Raw genomic sequence first — 24,109 nt, forward strand, 5'->3', positions numbered from 1 at the left:
GCCCACCCACTAGGGGGCATTAAACCTGACCGAACTGGGAGATCAAATGTCACGGAAAAAAATAGACAAGTCCCAAACCTTCCTAAAGTTACTACAACTGACTGTAAACTGTTTATCATTTGCCTGGCTCTGCCCGGCGAAAACCGGAAACGGACTGAGAGGCCGCCCTTTTTCTTACGGCTCCCGATTTTCCTGCGCCTCTCTGTTAATGACCGAACGGAAGCCACGAGACAGCCAGACAGACAGAGATCCCCCCCCTCCTCCGAAAAGGATTCCCCGCTCCCGCCAGCTGCCGGGAATGCTCCGCCCCGTCTCTTTCCTCCTCTGACGTCAGCCAACCCGCCCCCCAATCCGGCTGCTTGGGGGGCGGGGCCGGGGAAGGGGGCGGGGTTGGAGGCTGGGTCGCGCGAGCTGGAGAAGGAAGCGGGAGCAGAAGCGACCGGAGCGGCGGAGCTGGCGCGCGCGGTTGTTCGTCCGTTCCCTGCCCGGACCCAGGTGAGTGAGCGAGCTCCTCCGGGCTCCGCACTTTCAGCTCTCCCGCTGCAGATCGGGCTGACTGCTCTCCTTCCTGCGCCGGGACGTCTTCTGGGGGGTAAGAAGTGATGTGGGCGCTGGACGTTGCTGAGGGAGGGAACCAGACGTCGGCTGCTCAGTAGCAAAGTTTTGTTTTTTTTTACCTTTTTCGTTATTACTTAGTGCCCATGAATTCGCTCCGCCGGTCGGGAGGGATCCACAAATAAGGACCAGGCACAACAGCTTATGATGACCCTACCCCGGAGAGCTTATAACGTAGGTAGCAAGAGGTCAGGATGGATGAGGCGGGGGCATCTGACGTTCGTACCCTCCCTTCCACCTCCACGTTTCCTTGCAAGCTTTATGTTGTATTTGTCCGTTTCATGGACCGCCCAGCATCCCTCTGCCCCTTCTCCCCCCCCCCCCCTGATCTCTCAGGATGCATTCGGTGCGAAGCTTCTTGCATGCACCCTTCCCCTCTTTTCCGGATCACATTTGATAAATATGCTTTCAGTTATTCGCTCTGATTTATGACTGCATGCAGGACAGGAGGCAGCGAAGCCAGGATGAAACTTTCCCCGTAAAGAATTGGAAAGCGAATTCTTTGGTACATCAGGTTAGAGCCGTTATCATAGTTAAGCAGATAAACCGCAATTTGCAAAAAAAAAAAAAAAAATTGATTAAAATACTCCCACGCTGCTCATTTTTTCACTTTATTTTCCATCTTGGTTCCCAGTTGAGAATCTCAGTGTTAGAAATCCTTTAAGTAAAGGAGGAAGCAGTATTGAAACAGGATCGTTAAAGCCTCTTCCTTACCCGTTTCCATTTCGGAGTCGGACTGTTTTCCATTCTGTTGTCTACGGGCCTTGGGGTAGCCGCAGGGAGTGGCAATTGCATCCCTGGATTGCAGTGGTACAGTAGCATCCGGCGTCCGAGAAAGTTTGGGGGGATGCTGTGTGCAAGGACCATGCATAAAAATCCAAACTTCACTAAGCATGGGGAGGCCAGAATTGCATTTCTATTTATTTATTTACAGCTGCCTCACACATTTTGGTAGCTGGGGATTATTACAAAGCCTGCTAGAAAAGACACAGTAGGCAGTGGGATAGCCATGGCTGGTGGGCCTTGTGGACCTGTGTCCCCCTCACTTTTTTTGGCGCAGGCTCCCAGCTTTCCCCTGCCCCTTACCCCCTTATACTGTGGCTCTTCATAGGGCAGGAGTGATCCCCGATTGCTCTCGGATAAGGCTGGCACCATTTTGTTGCATGGCAGAGAATTTGAAAATGGCATAGGCCTCTGGTCAGCCACCCTTATTTTGAGAAATGGCACTGGTGGGCAGCAAGCGGGAGATCTCTTCTGCCCTTTGAAGACCTAGGGCCAAGGTTTAGTTCTGGCCATGCCACTGACAGAAAGGGGCCTGGGTGATGGCCTAGTATTAGGTTTTGTAACAATCTGACGCGACCAGGCCTGAAATGGCGCAATGGAGGAGATGATGAAAGCTGTTGCTTTGGTAGATTTTGGGCATTGCTTGGGACAGATATGGAGGGCAGTTGAGAGGTCTGGTAAAGGGATGTTTGGGTTGAGTTGAATTTCTAATCGCATCTGCCTAAGGTGGACGAATCTGAACTGGTCAGACTGGATGGGGGGGGGGTGCATTTTTCTCTTGATCTGCCATTATTTACTGGGGGGGGGAACAGCTTAGTAAAGCTGGGCCTCGTGTTTTAACAAGAGAGGGTTAGAAAACCATCAGTGGACCTCAATATGCTTTGCAGAGTAGGTCCTATCAGCTCTGGATCTTTTTTCCCTGTCTCTTAAGTGTGGTTTTTTTTTTTAACTGCTGAGTATCCGAGGCCGTCCCGGTGAGCTGCTTTTTCCCAGTCGGCATTTGGTCCCAGAAATGAGCCGGTCAGGGCAGCAGACGGCCTCATCCTTTGGATTGTGATCCTGCCTTCTGACTTTCCTCATCTCCCACACAAGCGGCATCTGTTTCCGTGGATCACCTCGAGAATGCACCTGGGGGGGAGTGGGCTTGAAGGGACGGCAGTGGCGGCAGCGGCACACGACTGGACAACAAGTGCTGCAATCCTGGATCGGTCAAGAAGCATGCTTTGAACTGAATAATTAAACGTCCGCTACTCTTAACTGATGAAAGGCCCGATTTCTTTTTTTATTACTGGGTCTGTGCAGGAAATTCAGCATCCGCACATCTTAACCGTAGATGGCCAACCTCTCTGGCCAGTTTGGTTGTTCTGGCAAAATACCACAAGGATGTGTGGCCGTCTGTATGAATCGAGGCTCTACGGGTGCTTTTTTTTTTTGCTTGTTATGTTATAATTTTATTTATTTATTTAGTGCTTTTTTTATACCGACATTCAGAATACAGATCATATCATATATTGGTTTAATAATGAGTTGTTCTCTGCTTTATTGGCATTATTCGCGCTCCGGCTGAGGCCCCTCATGGATACGTGGATTTACCGGGGTAAGAGAGAAATAAATTCTTGCGCAGGTCCCACGTAAAGAAGATAATGACATTTTCATAAGAGTTCCCTTCCCCACGCTTGGGTGGGGTGGGGGGCCTTTCGTATCCGCCCAGAATCTCTGACCCCCCCCCCCCCTCTCGCAGTGCTAAACCCCTGCCGGACCTGTTCAGAAGCTGGCTGTCCTGGAGATTGGCCCAAACGAACGCTGGCGGACTGGGGAAAAACGGATCTCGGGCTTCTCTGGGAAGGAGCTTGCTTGTTCCGACAGGAGGTCGGGCTGCCGTGTGCCTGCCGGCAGCAGTTCAGACTCCTCCATGAATGTTTCCGGGAGGAGAATCTCTCTCCTCCGGGATTCAAACTGATCGCTGTCCTAATAATGCCTAAGATTTATTTAATGTGTTCCATACAGGGGTCCGAATTATGGTTTCATGTTTCAGAAGCTTACAGACAGCCACCTCTGGGGTGGGTGGCCTTGCAGGAGGGCACCTCTGGTGCTTGGACTGCGTCCAGCGAGAACAGGGAAGAAGGAACAGTGGAATGATAATTACAGTTGGGTAAACTGAGGCTGACCCATCTCTGCTTAGGACATACAGAGAGTCGGTGTTTAAATTTGCATCTCAGAAGCGTCTGCTCTCTGCCCTATAGCTCCCCTCCCTATAATTGCTGGTGACATATTTTCTTGGTGAATAATAGGCCAGAGCCTGGCCTGACTTTTAGACAGGCTTTCTAAATTGTGTACTTTTTAAAATATATATATTTTTTTGAACAGTTTAAGCAATGTATTCACGGAGAGAGAGATATTTTGACTGGTCTGAGTCATTTCTTGGGTAGAGTGTTTTTTTTTCTTCTCTTAACTCTCGCCTTCTCCTCGCTCCCTCTTGCTGTCTCCTCTCCCAGGTTGAGATTCAGGAAACTTTATTTCCCCCTGACGGCTCTGTTCCTGTGTTGCAAAAAGTAGTGCATCAAGTTGGCAGAGGATAAAAAAAAAAAAACGAAGTACGGGACTGACAATGGGGAAGGATGGTTCTGCTGCTGCCTGCAGGACGCGGCAGAGTTGTGCTGCCAGAGAGATGTATAGGGAGCAGCAGCGTCTGGGAGCGCGCATCCCTGCTATCGATGGTTGCACGTGCACGGTCCAGGAGGAGATGCCCTCCGTGGCTCGGTTTCTCTGCAGCTGCACGGTGTGCACGGGGCTGACTCCTTGGGGGGGGGGGGGGGTGTTTCCATTTTGATTTTGTCGGCATCTTTCCCCCTCTCGCTTGCTCCCCGGCTTCTCCTCTTTTTTTTTTTTTTCCCTTCGTCCTCTTGCACTCTGCCCCCTCTCTCTCTCTCTTTTTCCCCTGCTTTCCTTCTCACTACCTTTTTTGATTTTGCATTCCTCTTGTTTATCTCCTTCTGCCCAGTGGCAACCACCAGATTCTGTAATATTTTAACTGTGCGGGGTGGGGGGTGAGACGAGCTAAGACGGACTTTTAATTAACGACAGGGAAGATCTCTCTTTACTCACTCACATGAGGGGATGGTTCGCAGGGCTTGGAGTTGCTTTCTTCTAGATTGTGAGAGACAAGTAATTGGCTAAATGCTGTGCACCTGGATGACAGCAGAACATGATGGACTGGTGTTGTCTCTTGGTCCAACTTACGTAATCGCTTTGCTTCTCCTGCCCCCCCCCCCCCCCCCCCCCCTTAATCATAACCACGAGTCCTGCCTGCACTTCTCGGCAGACATAAGGACATAGGAAGTGCCATGCCAGGTCAGACCAAGGGCCATCGAGCCCGGACCCAGTCGGGACACAAGTACGCAGCAGGTCCCAAAAAAAAAAAATAAATCTGCTTTCTTGATGCTCACTCCCAGGGATAAGAGATGGTGTTTCCAAGTCTACCTGCCTTATAACTGTGTTTCTCAGGGAGGGAGAGGAGTGAACAGTGTAAAAGCCTGTGGATGTCCCACAGAGCCCATTTCTCTCCTTGTGGATTAGGCAGCTCCATCGTTGCCTTAAAATGGAAAATCTCAGGCAGCCCAACTCTGCTCACTCACTGAACAGGGTCACAAGTTTATAGGGTCCCCCTCTGCTCCCAGCCGCCATTAAGCATGGTAGAAGAGCATGCGATACCCTCTCTGGGATCTTCTGCTTAGCAGTGGAAATGGGTAAGGTGCCTAGGGCCCTGTCTGCGTGAAACGGGGTCAAGCGCCACTGATTTGCAGCCATAGTGTCGGTCGATGACGTACCTGTGAATTATCTGGATTTCCTCCAGAGACTCAGGAAATTTGCATCAATTGCCAGGTCTCGGGGGGGGGGAAACATTAAAAAGCTCAGGGCTTCGCTGTTTACTGCTCCCGCCGCTCCCCTCCAGTAAGCCTGCAGGGTAGGGGCAACGAAAGCCTGGTGCACTGGCACTGCAGGCAGCACGCGGGGAGGAACTGCAGCCGTGACTCCAGGGCGTTGGACTAACTGAGGGTAGAGCGAGGAGGCAAAAGTCTGTAAGCTGTGACTTACAAGGGGATGGAAGCCGAGGTCAAGGAGGTAGGAAAGGCGAGGATGCTGGGCTCGTCCCTGGAGGAGGGGAGAAGAAGCAGTGGCGGAGGGAGGTTGTGTAGATTAGCAGGGAAGGAATGGAACAAAGAAAGTTGATGGGATGAAGGCGATTAGAGGTAGACGAATGGAACAGCCTCCCAGAGGAAGTGGTTGAGACAAAAGCAGAGCGTGGTAGAAGTACAGGGGATCTCGGGGAGTGATGGGGATCGTAGAGCTGGGCCGTTGGGGTGAGTGGGCAGACTACATAGGCCATCGTGTTTGCATGATACGCATTATTCCTTACTCTTACCTTCTCTTCCTCCTCTCAACTGTTCCCCGTTATACCCATAAGGAGTCTCTTTCCTTTTCTGAGCCTGGTGAAAATCATCTTTCATCATTAGGGCCTATTATTGGGTAATATCGCCCAGGTCAGAGGAGGAGAAGAGTTCTGCCCGGCCTAGGCTCTCTCTCGGGTGTGAACATGAGCTGGTGTGACTTGATGGAGGACGTTTCACGCTTGTCTCCATGACCTGTTACATGGCCGCGTAGCTGGTAAGGCTGAAAGAAGTGCAGAAGTCCATCGACATACCTGGGGACCTTGGATTTCCACTCGCCTTGAGATTGTTGCCGATTCGGGCGAAGTGGCGCATCAGGTCACACGTTCGTGTATCCACTCTTTCACATGCTCACGCCTCTTATTCTTACACACACACACACACACACACTCTCACGCATATGCCTACAACATACACACTTCTCTCCCTCTTCTACACACACATGCACACTCACACACATACACACACTCTCTCACGCACATGCCTACAACATACACACTTCTCTCCCTCTTCTACACACACATGCACACTCGCACACAAACTCACCCACACACTAACGCACACATACACACACTCTCTCTCACGCACATGCCTACAACATACACACTTCTCTCCCTCTTCTACACACAAGTGCACACTCGCACACAAACTCACCCACACACTAATGCATACATACACACACACTCTCTCTCACGCACATGCCTACAACATACACACTTCTCTCCCTCTTCTACACACACACGTGCACACTCGCACACTAACGCACATATGTGCCCAAACATGCTTTTCTCCCTGTCACTCCCATTCTCATGCAGGCTCTCACTTTTCTCCCCCCTCGCACACACACACACTCTTTCTCACTCTCATTCACACATATGTTCACTCATTCTGTCTCCTTACCTTAACCCATCAGCAAACTGCCTCCTCCTCCTCCAGGCCTGCTGATCTCCTCCTCCTCCTCCAGTTGCTTTGGGCCAGGGATCTCCTGCTGCTGGTCCTTCACGGAGCCACCAGATCGCCACCCCCTTTGCTCCTCTATGTGAGGCCTACGCAGCCCTGTTTCTTCTTCCGCTGGGGTGGGGGTCCTCCTCCTTTTCCCCCTGTCCTTCAGGGCGCGGCCTGGACAGCTCTCTGTCCGGGTCCTGCTTTTGCAGCACACCTGGAGTTTTCCCGTATTGGCCTGGAGACCTGGCAATTCCTTTAAAACCCGCCCGAGTCTCTGGGCTGAATCTGCAGAGTTCCCGAGTACGTCCACCTTCTTCTAGCTGCCCAGGCCTAATTTCCATCCGTGAAGCCTCCACCCCCCTCTTCCTATTGTTTGGACTTAGTAATATTTACTTAGAAACCTAGATTATGACAGCAGATAAAGATCATAAGAGCCATCTCGTCTGCCCACTTCCATTTCTGACGCAGTGCCATCGGGGGGGTGGGGGGAATCATCCAGATTGGATCCCCTGTCCCTGAGGATGAAAAGCGGGGGAGGGGGGGGGGTGGGTAGCCCCCGAGATTACCGGGGAGGTTGTGGCCCACCTGCAATTTATTTATTTATATCTTTCTATTCCGCTTTTCCGCACTTCAAAGCAGATCACCTTATTTCCCTGTCGCCCCAGGGCTTACGATCTAAATTTGTACCTGAGGCAGCGGAGGGTAAAGTGGCTTTGCCCAAGGTCACAGGGAGATGGCGATCGACTCTACCATGGGCGGGCTTGTGGGGCACGATGTGGGGGGGGGGGGGCTATCCCAGCGAGACAGAGCTTATTGAACTGCAGGGGCCCGTGGCAGTTGCCCCCCCCCCCAATTCACTCCTCCCTAAGGGTGGTGGTGCTGACCGTAGATCCCCCTTCATACCTTCCCAACTGGGGATATGTGCCTTGCGCACTGAAGGAGAGGAGCGAGACAGGTTTGATGTATTAAACGTGAGCAGACTTCCCTTTCAATGAAGAAAGAGAAGTCAATGCACAGATTGTTTTCCAGGAAACACCTCGGCCTGATTGGAAGGATTCCTTTGGGTGTATTTTTTTTTTCCATGCTTCGGTAATGCAGAATATAATGGGTTTTTAATCACTTTTGACGTGTGTGTGTGTGTGTGCCGGCTGCGGTACAACCTCGTCTTTCTGTCGCTAGTTACGGAGCGTGACACCCGGCGGTACGGCCCCCGCGCTGCAGACCCTCACTGCCCCCGCCTGGCACCTGATGACTGAGCTGGGGGGCCTGGGACCTTCACTGGGTGCCCACGCGGCCCTTGCCCATGGGGGACCCCCCCAGAAAGTTTCCTTCTCCTCCCTATTGCAGGTCAGTTGGGCCGCATCAGCTTCCTTCCTGCCACTGAGAAGGATAAGTTCGTCTGGCCGGTTAGGAGTGCCCGGTCACAAATAAGCCATGAAAGCTCTGCTGGCTTCAGATACGCCAGGGGCTGGGTTTTGTTTTTTAATTTTTTTGTAAATTGGTAGGGTTTGAGACGGGTGGGCCTGTGAATGCAGAACAGTGGGTGTGGGAGGCCCGAAGGAAGGAAGTGTAAGGTACGTTGTTCCTTCAGCTCGGACTCGTATGAGGTAACCTGCATTGTGCAATAAAAGGGCCTCGTTTGTCCGGTGCATTAAGAAAAGCTGTGCTTTCAGCACAATTTTATTACAGCAGCGAGCCAGCGACGGCTTCTTCTGCAAGAGTGAGAGAGAGAGATTGCCCAGTGTCAAACTAGCAGGCCTTGCATCTTGCAGGAGGCCCTTAACGTTCGTTTCCGATAGGAAACCTGCTTTGTGCGTTTAGCCCTTAGCTGGTGCTGTACCGAGTGGGGGTTTTTTTTTGGGGGGGGGGCTGGGTGATGCCCCTGCCAGCGGTGGAGCAGTCCCGCCTGCGGTTCCACCCTGTGGCAATGCTGGTGTGAGATGTGTGAAAAAGCGAGGAGGGGCACGAAGGGCAATTCAGGCTTCGAGCTCTCCCTTGGATCCTTATTGGGGGGGGGGGGGGGATCTTTAAGCCTATGTGCATTACAGTCGGTTTTCGCAGGGACCGGACGCGGGTTTTCTCTGTGAACATCAGCGGACCGCAGAGCTGCGCGCAGCAGAAACATCCGCGTGCCTCGCGCCTGCTGGGGGGGGGGGGGGGAGCCTTCCTGCGCGCGTTCTGAAAATCGTACGCGCGCGCGCGCGCGCTGATTTGCTCTCCTTGGACCGAAACGTCCCCTGACTCCCGGCCCGGGATAGCCCCCTTCTTAACTCGGTTAAAAGTCCGCATGCCGTGGAAGCTCTTGCACGCCTTTACCCAGGCAGAGAAGCTGGGGTTTGGTTTTGTTTTTTTTTAACCTGCATAAGTGGCTTAGAAAATTAGGCCCCGATGGCGCACGCAGCCCAGACAGCTGTCGAGGCGCGCCAGTACCATGGCAGCAGGCCCATAACACCTCTACCAGGTTTACCAGGATGCACCACTACAATGGATCTCTCCGGTGCTCGGGTCGCACACAGAGCCCGTGTGCCAGCTCTTCTCTGTGCAGTGCTCACATCTTCGCTGCTTGCTGCATTTTCGGTGTCCCAGTGCTGCCCGGTTCTTTCCCGCCCGTCTTGCGAGGTCCAGTGGTGCACTACGTTAGTTGGTCGAGCTATGTTAGTTGGTTTATTTACACTTGTTTTTATACGATGTTTTACTCTTCTACACCGCTCCGCCTATTATTCCTTTTGGTCCTGGGAAACGTGCTTTTAAAAATAATAAAATTGCCTTCTAGTTTCACAGCAGTGAAATGTCCCCCATTATGCCACTCGCTGAGGGGAGGACAGGTGGGGGAACATGGCCCGCTTTTGGTGAAATGAGCGTATATAAATGAAACGATATCCCCCCCTCTGCTACGCCCGGAGTTGCTTTTGCCAAGTGCCAGTAGTTTTAAATTTTCTTTTTTTTTGACCTTTGCTGTGTTGTCCGTCGTACTATTAAATATTAAGCTAATTGCTGTTAATTTATGTGTAGGAGAATCGTATTTTCTCCAGGGAGTGCGGATAATTTATAGCTGTGAAATTACGCTGGCAGGTTAGAATATTGCATTGTTTCTCTGGCTGGAAGCCTGAAATTCTCGGCCTAGAGATGGGTGACGCTGCGGTTTCTATGCTTTTTTTTTTTTTTATTTTTTTTATAGGATTTTAAGGACCGCACTGGGACAAAGTTGCCATGGACACTTGTGCCTGCTTTCTCTACTGGTACTATTTTTTTTTTTTTTTGCATAAAAAAGAAAAGCATTTCACATACATTTGAAAACACAAATTTCCTGAGCCCCAGGGAATACCCTTCCTCTCCATGCAATTTTTTTTTTTTTTTTTGCCAAGCTAAATTTACCCTCTGAAATGGCTTTGAAATTTTGTCTTATTTTTGTCCCGCTTTTTTCAGGAATCTCAAAGCTGATTATCTTCAGGTACCGTTGGTGTTTCCCTGCCCCCAGTTTGTGCCTGAGGAGTGTCAGTGGGATTTGAGCCCTGCTACTCCTAACCACCGGGGCTAGGCCGCTCCTCTATTCTTCCAAGTCAGCGGTGCCCCGCGACTCCTGCTAAATACTGAAATGGACCACGTGTGCGCGGCATGGAGGGGGTGGAGACGTGGATGCTGCGGGGGCACCGAGCGGGGGCCGTTGGATGGGACGTGGTACTTTTAAGGATGCAGGAACTCGAATTGCAAAAAAAAAAAAAAATGTTAGCAAACCAATTCAGCAAACCTGCAAGAACTGTCTCAGGTTCAAACTTTTTTTATTTTTTTGGAAAATCTCCCCCGTGGGTTGGGCACGTGATTTATTGTAAAGGAGCCTGCCAACTCGTGACACAGCTGTGGTGAACGTCAGTGAATTGTCAAGTAGGCTCGGATTCCACTCCTCCCCCCTAGATTTGTCAGGAAAACTTTGATAATATTTTCCTGACGGATCTGAAAATTGAAACCAGGCTGAAAGTGGCCCCCCCGACCTATAATCATTTCTACATCTCTGGTGGAAGAACTGATATTCCCACGCACTTGGCAAATGGTGGGTAAGGGGGCGTTGCTTTCTGCCTTTTCGATCTAGGGCCTCAATGTCTCTAGCCGTGGTGCTGGTGGGAGGCTTATACCTTCCTGATGGAAGGAAAACTCTCTCTAGATTTTTATTTCTCTGAGGACAAGCAGGATGGTAGTCCTCACACATGGGTGACAACGTCAGATGGAGCCCCGATGAGGAAAACTTATATCAAAGTTTCTATAACTTTGACTAGGTACACTGAGCATGCTCAGCATGCCCTGTATCACTCATCCATGCAGGGTCCCTCTTCAGTCTCTTCTTTTCCGCGGAGCTGTAAGTCTCGCAGTCTGAGCTCATTTTGGCTGTTTCTGGCCTAGTAGAAAACATCTATTTTCATTGCGGTTTTTTTGGCATTGTTCCATCGCTGGGTCCCTCTCTGTGCTTTCCCATAGTCTCCTACTCAAGGTTTTCGGCATTTCTGGTAAGTTTTTTTTTTTCTCTTTCGCAATCTACTTCCCCCGCGGCTCCAGTGCCCGCCGGCCATCAACAGCTGCCGCCTTCATTTTGTGTCTGCGGCCCCTTTTTTCTTTTGTTCCGTCATGGCCATATCCGGTTTTTGTTGATGTCCCCGGTGCCTGAGGACCATGTCCATTGTGGATCCTCTCGAGATATGTGTACTCTACCTGGGGGCATTGCTTGACGTCTAGGGTTGTCGCTTGTGCACCCAAATGACCCTTTGACTAGACAAGATGGATCTGCTCTTTGGGTCAACAAAGCCAGAGGCATCAGCATTGGCATGGATGGACCTTGGAGCCATATTGATGGACACTATGCCATCGACATCTGTGGGACTGTTGGTGCCATCAGTAGATAGATGCGCCAGTGACCATTGTTGATCTCCTCCAAGCTGAGGACGCCGGGTTCATCGTCTTCAGCTTTGGCACCAGGGAAAGACCGGGCTGAGCATTCAGGGAAGCCTAAGAAGCATCTGCACCAGTCCCCGTTGTTGCATGGGGCTGGGTGCAGGGATGCACCGGCTTTTGCTGCGATTCCCACAAAGTGATCCACTAGCAAGGAGGGCCCATCCTCTATTGACAAAAAAAAAAAAAAACGGAACAAGACTGTTCGCCTTGGAAAGAAAATTCTTTATTAATAACAAGTCCAAATTTTAAAAAAGAGCACCTGACTGGCCAAGTTTCGCCTGATTGGCTGCATCAGGGGCTTAGTTGTCCTGATAAAGTGTTAAAGGATATAAAGATTCACATGTATATCAAGATGGCAGTATTGACTACAAGTGGCAAACAAGATTATTGTCTCATTGAGCACTTTTTCTCTTTTAGCAATTTCTTTAGAATACCACAATTCTTTATCCTTCCTTACAAAGGCACGAGGATATACTGCGTTCTTCTTTTTAATTTGGTCTCAATTGTTATTAATAAAGAATTTTCTTGTTCCATTTTTGTTTGCCTGTGGCTACGCTTGACCGTCTTCCGTTTTTGTTTATTGGACCATCCTCTATTGATGCAGAGGATCTGCGACTGGCACCAGGACCGGTGGAGACTGTCAACAATCTACCTCGTGGGTCCGAAGAAGATCTGGCCACCCTGCCTTTCTCCCAGTCGGTGTTGGTATCGGCAGGGTTTGAGGAGGAGCCGGAGCGTCAAGTCCAGCTAGTGGTGGATCGGGCACTGCAGGGCAGTGGAGCCAGTGCTGCCCATCACCATTGAGCTACTAGAGAAGCTCAATTTACTCATTGGTGTGTTACCAACCCAGCTGGTGCCAGTTTCCTTGGATGGCACTGATACCAGGTGGGGCACAGAGACCTCCTACCGATTCGGTGGTCGTTGCTGGTTCCTCCAAGGATAAGCTTCACTGAAGGCTGGCAGTGACGCCAAGGCCTGTAGTCCCCCCATCTAGTTCTACTGGTGCCTGCAACTCTGGACGAAAGCTGAGCACCCAGGGTCCCTTCCCCTGTAGTATAAAGTGAGCATGAGGGTCCCTATGACCTATGGGGGGGTTCCTCCTATGAGGGCTCTGATGGTCTCCCTTCAGACTCTTCTCCTCCAGATGAGCAGAAGTAGTCCCCGCCTGAGGACATGACCTTCGAAGGGTTTGTGAGGCTGATGGCAGAGGCCATCCCATTTCAAATTTTAACAGAGAAGGATGCCAATCACAAAATGATTGAGATCCTTCAGTTTGTGGAGCCTCCTAAGGAGATCGTGGCAGACCTAGTACATGAGATCCTTAAGGAGTTGCTGCTGAGGAAATGGGAAAACTCCCTCACAATGCTTCCATTAACAAGGAGATGGATTAAGTCTACCTCGTCCAGAAGGCTACTGGATTCAATAAGCATCAGCTGCCTTGCCAGTTTGTGGTATTTGAATCTGCCCTCAAGAAGGCCAAGTGCTCTGACCCATTCCTTGGCGCCCCTGGGGAAGGATCCCAGAGCGATGAACACTCTTGGGAGGAAGGTGTTCCAAGGTGCCATGCTTATTGCCCACATTGCTGCCTACCAGTTCTACATGAGCCAGTACTTGTGGGTCATCTGGAAGCAGATGCAGGAGGTAGCTGAGCAGCTGCCTCAACAGCAGCAAGCCACCCTCATATTGCTGGTGCACAAGGGTATGGAGTGCAGAAAACACGAGAGCCATGCGACCTACGATGTTTTCAAAATGGCATCGAAAGTCTCTGCAGTGGGTATCAGCACCTGCAGAATGACATGGCTGATCTCCAACCAGAGGCACAGGAATGACTTGCTTACTGTACCGTGTACTAGAGAGAATCTCTTCGAAGACAGGGTGAGGGATGCTGTGGCTCATTTTTGGGACCATCATGAGACCATCAAAAAACTCTCCGCCAGTATGTCAGCCCTGTCTTCCTCATCCAGGAGGCCGTGGCCAAAGAAGTCTTTCTTTCGCCAGAGTTAGTATTATCATCCTTCTCCTCGCTCCTGTCAGCACCATCAGGGCTTCAGCGGCCATCCCAGGCAGCAGAGAGCCTCCAAACTACAGCTTGCTCCTCAGTCAACTCCAGGTATGGGGTTTTGATTGTGCCCTAGGGAGTGTAAGGCTAGTTGCCTGTACCCAAGACAATGAACCCTCCGGTTGGGTTCAGGCTGTGGTTCTTTGCGAACCAGTGGCCTAGTGTAACCTCGGACCAGTGGGTTTTGTCCATTGTCTGCCAAGGGTACCAATTAAATCTATTGGGTCTCCCGCCAAATTGCCCTCCATGCCCATATTGGGAGCTGGTAGCACATCAGGAGGTACTATAAGCGGAGCTCTCCTCCCTCTTAATGGCTAGAGTGAACCCGTTCCACCAGGGCAAAGAGGGTGGGAAATCTACACCTACTCCGGGTACTTCCTTATTCCAGAGAGAACAGGAGGACTCCGTCCCATCCTAGGCCCAAGGGCCTTGAAAAAGTTTCTAAAAAGAGAAAAGATCCCACTTTTACAAAAAGGGGACTGGCTGTGCTCCCTCGAACTAAAGGATGCAAATATTCATATCGAGATCTTCCACGCTCACAGGAAATATCTCCAACTTCTTGTGGGAACACTTCTAGTATTGGGTGTTGCTGTTAGGGCATGCGTCCGCCCTACTGGTCTTCACAAAATGCTTGGCCATGGTGGTGTTGCACCTCTGCAGATTGAGTACATGACTTCCTGTATCTGGATGATTAGCTGGTGAAGAGTACGTCTTGGGCAGGGGCCGTCAGGTTCATGCGCTTGACCATTCAGGTGTTGGAGTCACTAGGGTTCGTTCTCAACTACCCAAGTCCCATCTCAGCCCATCATCTTAATTGGACTTCTTAGGAGCCCTGCTAGACATGGCTCAGACCAAGGTCTTTTTGCCTTGCCAGAGGGCGGTTGTCATGATGTCCATTACGGCAGAGATTCAACAGGGCTAGCAAGTATCAGCCTGGCATATGTTGAGGCTGTTGGGCCATATGGCCACAACAGTCCATGTTAGTCCCTTGGCATGTTTACACATGCGCAGATCCCAATGGATCCCGAGGTCACAGTGGTGCCAGGCCACTCAGAGGCACCAGGATTGCATCCGAGTCACCTCGTCTCTTGGACTCATTGTCTTGGTAGCAGGCACTTTCCAATCTGGAACAGGGGATCTTGTTTCAGAGTCTCACCACTCAAGTTGTCCTAACCACGGATGCATTTAGCCTGGGTTGGGGAGCTCATGTAGATGGGCTTGGTACCCAGGGTCTTTGGTCCACTTGGGAACGTTCTTTTCAAATCAATTTCCTGGAGCTTCGGGTGATCAGGTATGCACTATGTGCTTTCAAAGATCGGCTGTCCAACAAAGTTGTTCTGATCCAAACCAACAGCCAGGTTGCCATGTGGTATATCCTTTGGCAGGAAGCGGTCTAGATATGGTCGTGAGCCCTGTCCCACGGCATGGTGCTCAGAGGCATGTACCTGGCCAGGACGGAGAATGTGGTAGTAGACAGGCTGAATCAAGCCTTCAGACACTACGGGTGATCCCTGGACTTGGCAGTAGTGAATCAAGTATTCTGCCTCTGGGGGAGCCTGGACATAGATCTGTTCTGGTCCCCTGCAACAGGAAGGTGCCTTGATTCTGCTCCCTGCACAGGACAGATGGCAAACCAGCCTCTGATGCCTTTGCCTGTCATTAGGGCGAGGGTCTTCTGTATGCATAATCCTCTGATTCTCTTAGTGGGGAAGACTGTCTTGAAGCTTCGCAAGGACAAAGGGACTATGATTCTCAAAGCCCCTCATTGGCCGAGGCAGGTCTGGTTTCCACTCCTTCAGGAGTTGTCCATCCATAGACCGATCAGTGTGGAGCCAGATCTCATCACACAAGATCAAGGCAGGCTGTGGCATCCCAACCTCCAGGCCCTGTTGAGAGGCTAATCCTGCAGCCGCTTGATCATTCAGAGGATGTCTCGGGTCCTGGTGGCTTCTAGAAAGCTTTCCACTAGAAAGTCCTATGGATTGAAGTGGAGGAGGTTTTCCATGTGGTATGAGTAGAAGGCCCTAGATCCATTCTCCTGCACCCCACAAAAACTGCTTGATCACCTTCTTCACCTATCGGATGACTTTAAAACTAACTCTGTTAGAGTTCATCTTAGTGCAATTGGCGCATACCACCACGGTGTAAATGGTACGCCCATCTTTGTACAGCTAATAGTTGTACGTTTCATGCAGGGCCTGCTTCAGTTGAAGCTTCCCATAAGGCCTTCTGCTGTCTTCACGAAACCCACCGCAGAGTTGGGTTTCTCCTATTTTTTATTTTAATCGTAATTCTATGTTACAAGGCTGAAGGGGGACCTGACGTGGACTCGTGGTATAAGGCATGCTGGGCATGCTCAGTGTGTCTAGTCAAAGTTCTAGAAACTTTGACATAAGTTTTCCGCATCGGGACTCCATCCGATGATGTCGCCTATGCGTGAAGGCTAACATCCTGTTGTCCTCTGGGCTGTTAGGGAAGATAAGGCCATTGCAGAAAGACTAAATTAAATTAATTCTTTGCTTCTGTGTTTACTAATGAGGATGTTGGGGAGATATCTGTACCAGAGATGGTTTTCAATGGTGATGACAGATGAACTGAACCAAATCATTGTGGAAGATGTAGTAGGCCAGATTGACAAATTAAAGAGTAGCAAATCCCCTGAACCAGAAGATATGCACCTCAGGGTTCTGATGGAACTAAAAAAATGAAATCTCAGCTTTATTAGTTAAAATTTGTAATCTATCATTAAAATCATCCATTGTACCTGAAGACTGGAGGGTGGCCAATGTAACCCCAATATTTAAAAAGGGCTCCAGGGGTGATCCGGAAAAATATAGACCAGTGTGCCTGACGTCAGTGCTGGGAAAAATAGTGGAAACTATTCTAAAGATCAAAATCACAGAGCATTTAGAAAGACATGATTTAATGGAACATAGTCAACATGGATTTACCCAGTCCTTGAGGAAGTGATGTCCTTTTGTGGATTACAAACTGGTTAAAAATCAGGAAACAGAGAGCAGGATTAAATGGTCAATTTTCTCAATGGAAAAGGGTAAACAGCGGAGTGCCTTAAGGATCTGTGCTTGTGCTTTTCAATATAGTTTATAAATATCTGGAAAGGAACACCACGAGTGAGGTTAACAAATCTGCAGATGATACAAAATTATTCAGAGTAGTTAAATCACAAGCGGATTGTGATAAATTGCAGGAGGACCTTACGAGACTGGAAGATTGGGCATCCAAATGGCAGATGAAATTTAATGTGTACAAGTGCAAGGTGATGCATATAGGGAAAATAACCCATGCTGTAGTTACACGATGTTAGGTTCCATATTAGGAGCTACCACCCAGAAAAGAGATCTAGGCGTCCTAGTGGATAACACATTGAAATCGTCGGCTCAGTGTGCTGTGGCAGTCAGAAAAGCAAACAATGTTAGGAATTAGAAAAGGAATGGTGAATAAAACAGAAAATGTCATAATGCCTCTGTATCGCTCCATGGTGAGACCACATCTTGAATACTGTGTACAATTCTGGTCGCCGCATCTCAAAAAAAAGATATAGTTGAGAAGGTACAGAGCAAGGCAACCAATATGATAAAGAGGATGGAATATCTCCACTATGAGAACTTTAAAATCATGAGAGGTCTAGAACGAGTAAATGGAAATTGGTTATTTACTCTTTCAGATAATAGAAGGACTAGGTGGCAGTCCATGAAGTTAGCAAGCAGCACATTTAAGACTAATCGGAGAAAGTTTTTTTTTATCAATGCACAATTAAGCTCTGGAATTTGTTGCCAGAGGATGTGGTTAGTGCAGTTAGTGTAGCTGGGTTCAAAAAAGGTTTGGATAAGTTCTAGGAGGAGAAGTCCATTAATGGCTATTAATCAAGTTTACTTAGGGAATAGCCACTGCTATTAAGCATCAGTAGCATGGGATCTTCTTAGTGTTTGGGTAATTGCCAGGTTCTTATGGCCTGGATTGGCCACTGTTGGAAACAGGATGCTGGGCTTGATGGACCCTTGGTCTGACCCAGCATGGCAATTTCTTATATTCTTTACACCTGTTACAGGTAAGCAAATCTGCTTTCTAAAAGTCCTGGCAGATTTTAATTTTGCTGCCGCTTAGCGACAAATGGAAAAGGGTGGTGGATTCCAAACGGTTCTCTGGGCAGCTTGCAGCATTTACTAAAATTCAAGTACGAGACGCCCCTACCCCAGCGAGCTTACGGTCTTAAGTGGGTAACTGAAGCCAACGGGGGCAAAATTGCCCAAGGTGAAAGGGAGTGTGTGGGTGTGGAGAGAGCTGGGATTTGAACCCTGATATCCCTGCGTTCTCTTCGTTCTCAGCGAGAGAGGATGCAGCCCCTGCAGGCTCTTCGGTTATTAAGATGGACATGTTTTCCCATTGTTGTTGAGTGCATAATTGGATTTTCATTATCGGCCGAGCGATCGTGGGTGGCAGGCGGGTATCATGGCATGAAACGTATTATTCATGTTTTGCCGCTGGGGCCACCGAATGGCACCGTTTTGGACTGCCTGTGGAATGCACAGTGTTAGGGGGGGGCCAGAGGAAAAGATGTGAACGGCCTGAGCAGCCGTGCTCCCGGGGCTTATCAACTGCACGGCCGGCGGAGGAGAGAAAAGGAGATTAATGGTGAATTGTCCCGAGGATAAGAGTAATAATTGAATTTGAAGGGCGGGAGCAGTGAAGAATGTCAGAGCTCAGGTTGTCAGAAATAACAAGAAAGGGACTTATTAAGAGTGAACGGGCAGCTGTGCCACTGAAGGGGACCTGTTTACTGACCCCCCCCCAGTACAGAACGGCTGGTGGCTTAGGAAATGCTCTCTCGCAGGCCACGCACACACACACCCACACCGTCCTCGCACTAATAATGGCCTCGTTTGCATGAGAGCTCTTTGGGGGGGGGGGGCACTCGGTGGCTAGGGGGGGTCATCCATTGCTCCGTCCCCTCTGGACTGAAGGGGGGGCTTCAATGACTTTCCTATCCTTTCGGAGGCTGGCTACGCTCCTTTCCTTCCCGGAGCCTCCCGTAACAGGAAAAAGAAACGGGGGTGTGTGAGACACGACATGGCAGTCCCCGTGTCGTGTCACCTTTTATTACATCAGGTACAAACGTAGAGGATCATTTTACTAAGAGAGACAGAGAGAGAGGACCGGGCACTGGGAAGACATAGAAGAAGAAATGATTCGGGAACAGAAGACGCCTTAATGCAACGGTAGCAAAGCATCTCACTACTAGGGACTTTTATAGTCAGAAAATAATGCAGCTTGCCTGAAAAATCATAAGCTGTGTGGGTTTTTTTTTTTCCCCCCAACTTACTGCAGTTTAGTAAACCCTGCGGTATTTTCCTCGGCTGTAAAATACCATAGGTAAAAATGCCGTGACTTAAGTCCCACCAAATACAGTGCAATGGTGGCCCCTTTGCCCAGGGCAGCCATTTATTTTTTTTTTTTTTAAAAGTGCCCGAGTGGCCCGAACAAAGCCCCATCCTTCAAAAAGCTCAAATAAATAAATAAATAGCCTCGGAGCAGAGCCGTAGCTGGTCTGTGTCCTCGGGCCATGGGCGCCATCTGCCGTGCCACCGTTCCCTCACGCAGCAGCTGAAGAGCCATTTCCCCCGCTAACAGATACAGGGCCTTCCTCTCGAGAACTCTTTGTTAGGTTTTACAGCAAATCCATAACAATATAAGTCACAATGACCCAAATGGTCCAAACATATGTAAAAGCAAAATACTACATCAATAGGTATACAGAACAGTAATTGCTTAGAAGTCAACATTGGTGCCATATGTTGGAGGTGGACCCTTGGCCTGGTGCAGGATTGGTAGGCTCCCTGGTCGGACCCAGAGAGCGCCGGCCACCAGGAGGCGGAGCAAAGGACAGGCTCGGAGAAGGCAGGCGAGGTCAGACGTAGCTGAGGTCAAGCTCGGAGAAGGCAGGCGAGGTCGGACGTAGCTGAGGGCAGGCGAGGTCGGACGTAGCTGAGGGCAGGCGAGGTCGGACGTAGCTGAGGTCAGGCTCGGAGAAGGCAGGCGAGGTCGGGCGTAGCTGAGGTCAGGCTCGGAGAAGGCAAAAAAGAGCAAAACCAACCTTGTTGCAAAGGCAAGCTCTGACTGTCAGAGCTTGCCTTAAATAAGTCCAACGAGGTGACATCATCCAGGAGGGCCGACAGCCATCGAGGGCCATGGCCCTTTAAATGGAAGGGAGGGGCGCACGCCTGGGGAAGCCCCAGCAGGAGGAGAGATCGTCGGCGGCATCTCAGCCGCAAAGAAGGCCCAAGAGGAGGGCGGCGGCTCCATCGCGCCGCGAAGTCGGACGTTGACCAGGCCACGGGAGAAAGGGCAGCGCTGAACGCGCTCCCTTTGCGCCGTGGAGAAGGAAAGTAGGGCAGGTCTGGGGGTGGGCCCGGTGCGGCCGAGGCACGCAACACCATATCCCCCCAATCCATACCCTCCAAATCATCTCCCCAAGATGCGTAGGTTTTTAGTTGTACTTATTGGGCAGTTTATTATCTGTAATTTGGTATATTGTTAGTTTTATGTATTGATGGTTGTACCTTGCTTCAAACATTTGAGGAACACATTTTTAAATATATACAAGGAAGAGATTTCTAATCAGTGGGATAGAGTTTAATACTCTGTTCTATTAGAGGTTAAGGACTGCATCCATACAGACCGGGTCACATGGTTGGAACCAAGGTCATCCTTATAGATTGGCCCAGCGGCCCAGTTGCTAAGTACCATGCACTACCATACAGAAGACCCTTGGTTTGATCTTGGGGTCAGATCTTATGCTACTTGGGTTGGCCGAGACTGGGGATGGGTCAGAGGCTGCGTTCACAGCCCCAAGGGAGGAAGGGAGTCCATGATCATTGCCTAAGGTGGACACCTGGTGGTTGGATTGGGGGGCCCGGGATCTGAAGGGATCCCCTGGTTCATGGCTCCCAGCCTAGGACTTGAATAACTGTAAGTTGGGAGGGGATATAAAATAAAGAGAAGATCCCTGCTAGTGGCTGAATGAAGGCTCATGGCTCCAGGATCCCCCTTACTGGTTCTGATTGAGCTGGAAGTCCAAAGGAGCAGGAGGATATTGCTAAGTCCAAATAACAGTTATAGCCCTGCACATTTAACAGTCTCCCAGCGCATGGTGGTCTTTGTTACGTTCAGGGTGAGGGCGCACTTTATCACTTGGCCATAGGTGCCAAATGGCCTGGCTATGGCTGTGCCCGGGGCTCTTGTGAGACCCTCTCTCCCACCTCCTCTAGAGGCAGCCCCAAGGCAAACAAAATTTTTAAAAAAATGGTATGGTGAAGGCCCCTCCCCCCCGGCTTCCAACCTTAGGCCGCATGCCACCTCTTGGGATCCCCCCCCCCCCCCTCCCCTGGCCATATCTTGCAATTCCTGGTGGCCGGTGGGCCCCTCCAGCACTCCCTGGGCTCCACGCCGTGCGCCGACTGAAGAAAAATGGCGCCGGCCGCTATTCAACTTGTACCTCACGCGACAGGAACACAAGCGGCCAGCTGGCGCAATTTGTCCTTCAGTCGGTGCACGGCCTGGAGCCTAGGGCAGTATTTCTGACCCCCCCCCTTTTTTTTTTTTTTAAATATATTTCGTGGCACACTTTCGAGTTTCTTCAGTCCTCGTGGCGTGCCAAGCTAAAGTTTTTTTTTGTTTTTTTTTTGTTTTTTAGAAAGGTTCTCGCTTGCCACCCCCATCCCGCGCCTAGTCGTGCCAGCTTCAGTGCGACATCCGACCCAGGCGACCTGTGAGGTTACAGGGCCCCTCGCGTTCACCTCCCGGCAAGAGGAAGGGGGGGGCACCTGGGGGAGAAGCACTGCGTGGGGGGAAGGAAGGAGGGAGATGGAGCAAGATTAGCAGAGCTCTGCTGGGGGATTCTGGGAAATTGTAGCGCTCTAGTCTCAAAATAGACCTGCAAGCATATTCTTTGCATTTTGTTATTCTCCAGCACAGAGGCTTTTGTTATGGGGGCCCAGAAATATTTTATGGTGTGTGTCCTGCATGTACAAGAGAATGAATTACGTACCAGAAAATCAAAGTCAACAAAATCCCACTCTTCCCGACATGTAAATTGGGTGTGGGAGGCAGGTGCAGATCAGAGGCTTTGATCTGTGTCCCAGGATATTTTGTATTGATGAGATATTAATATTCTCCATCAGGCTAAAGTTCCCAACCTTTGATGTCTCTGGCTTGCTTCTCTGGCTGGCTGTGTCTTTTCCTCCTTCTCAGGTCGTCTCTCGGTTCCTTTTATTTCCTTCTCTCTCTTTGGTGTCCTCTTTCCTTCAGTGGACATTTTTAATTCTTTCTCTTCCTTTGATACTCTCCTTCCTTTATGCCTCCTTTCTCGCCTTCATTCCTCATTCTCTCCCTCTCTCCCCCCCCCCCCCCCCCCCCCCAAATCCAGGGTCTCCTTTCTCATCCTCTTTCTCTCCCTATTCCTGAATCATTCATTCTTCTGTCTGCCCTCTCTCTTTCTGTCTTCTTTCCCATCTCCATCACCCTGCTCCTTGTCCACTCTCTCTCTCTCTCTCTCTCTCTCTGCTTACCACCTCCTGATTTTTCCCTTTCATATCTTTTTATTTTTTGGGGGCTAAATCTTTTATTAGGCACATAGCATGAGGAATCCTAGTAACATAACCTTACTTTAGTTTTATATATTATGCTATCCAAACATCAAGGGGCCGATTTAACCAGCGATATTTTTATCCTGTGGTATTTGACCACTGGGGGTCAAATACCACAGGATAAAAATTGCAGTTTACGAAACCCCATGGTATTCCTGGGGAAAATACCGCAGTTTAGTAAATGACCCCCCTTGGATGGTAAGCCCTGTCTTGGGCAGAGTCCTACCTGCTGTGACCTGAGTGTAACTTGCCTTGAGCCTGCCTTTGGAAATGGCGAGGAATTAAATTCAGATATGGCACCAAAGAGTTGTGGAAGAAGAGAATATGATGGCAGATAAAGACATTAGACCCATTTAGGCTTTCCAGTACCTTGTTAATCTTCTAATACCAGAGTCTGTTTGATAGTTGACCCTGTCTTAATTTCTACTTAGCTAGGGGCCTTTCTCTGTATATATCTCCTGCCTTCCTGAATTCTGTTCTTCCTTCTGCGTCTACTAGCACCACTGGAAGGCTGTTCCATATTTCCACCTGCCTATAATACTAATGGTAATTGTCTATGGGTAGATACAGAATTTGTAAGTATCTGTTTACGGAAAATAAGTAGAGGAAATAAATGGAATCCAACAAAAGTTCCTAGGGTGGAAGATAACCTTCCGCATACAAAACTAGGAGCCTCTTCTGGTTGAGTTTCAGCCTCATTTGCTACTGATTCTGGTAGCAGAGGAAAAGGAAGGAATAACTCTTAATTTCCAGAAATACGGGTCCTCGTTATAAAGCAGGACATCCTCTTCACTTGAAACCATCACCTCCTTGTCGTACGTCTTGTGTCATGTCCTCTAGAAATAGAGATGCCAGACAGAGAGTACTCATGACTCTATTGGTTCTGAAGGAGACTAGAATTTTTGATCTTTTTTTTTTTTTTTTTTTTTTAACTGATCCAGGAAAATGTCTGTCGTGCAGGAGCTGTCAAAAAAACCACGTAGGTCTCAGGAGTACCCCATGTGGACAGTGACGCTTCTATTCAGCAGCATCGGTTAGTTATTCCACTAAACGTTATCCCAACCTACCAAGGTTTCAAGCATTGAAGATATGGATTCTCATAAAAGTGGTAGGGCAAAAAAACTTTTAGTTTTGTACCTTGGCCTCCTCTGTCCACTAACATCTCTTATGTTTCGCCTCACATTTAGGCCCATTGAGATGGAAGCTGTAACTTCTGCCGTGTCAACTGTGAACATGTCGTCATATTCCCCGAAACTAAATGACTTCACTTTGGAAAGCTTAGGTCCAGTCATCAAATCTAGGCCTCCCGTTTGGTATGCTAGGCCAAATAATCCCATTCTTATATGTGAGGTACATTGCATACCACCGAACTGGTGTGCATAATCTATGGAGATCCTCCAACCTCTGCGTAGTCCTAGCAGGCTGGAATGAGTGACGCCTAAAAAAGGTACTGAAGCTCTGCCGTCAACATGATCCCCCCCTAAGCAGCTGAGCTCGGCCTGTCGCCGTTTCAGGTTTTGATTTATGTTACGTTTCGAAATTGCTTAAAAGGGATTTCATTGCAATGCCCTAGCTCCCTTGTTGGTGGCCAGGTTGGAAAGAAAGTGGCAAATCTGATTGGTCCCGATGAGAGCCTTTGCAACATCATGGCCAAT

General features: G+C 49.6%; 1 protein-coding gene across 4 annotated transcripts in view; it reads left to right on the plus strand.

Moving 5' to 3' along the window:
* The first annotated feature begins 403 nt into the window (after positions 1 to 403).
* The window catches only part of IL1RAP (interleukin 1 receptor accessory protein), a 136,116-nt gene continuing 112,410 nt past the window's right edge, over positions 404 to 24,109 (plus strand). For 2 of the 4 annotated variants that reach the window (XM_029615978.1, XM_029615981.1), the window contains exon 1: positions 404 to 495. Coding sequence is in view for 1 of the 4 variants with exons in the window: in XM_029615980.1 (XP_029471840.1) it covers positions 760 to 789 (30 nt within the window). In the remaining 3 variants the exon portion in view is untranslated. Of the gene's footprint in view, positions 496 to 665; positions 790 to 24,109 lie in introns of those variants that run through there. The other 2 variants (XM_029615979.1, XM_029615980.1) reach the window with 1 other exon arrangement.

This window comes from Rhinatrema bivittatum, chromosome 9 (assembly GCF_901001135.1).
Source record: "Rhinatrema bivittatum chromosome 9, aRhiBiv1.1, whole genome shotgun sequence".
In the NCBI taxonomy this organism is placed as follows: Eukaryota; Metazoa; Chordata; class Amphibia; order Gymnophiona; family Rhinatrematidae; genus Rhinatrema; species Rhinatrema bivittatum.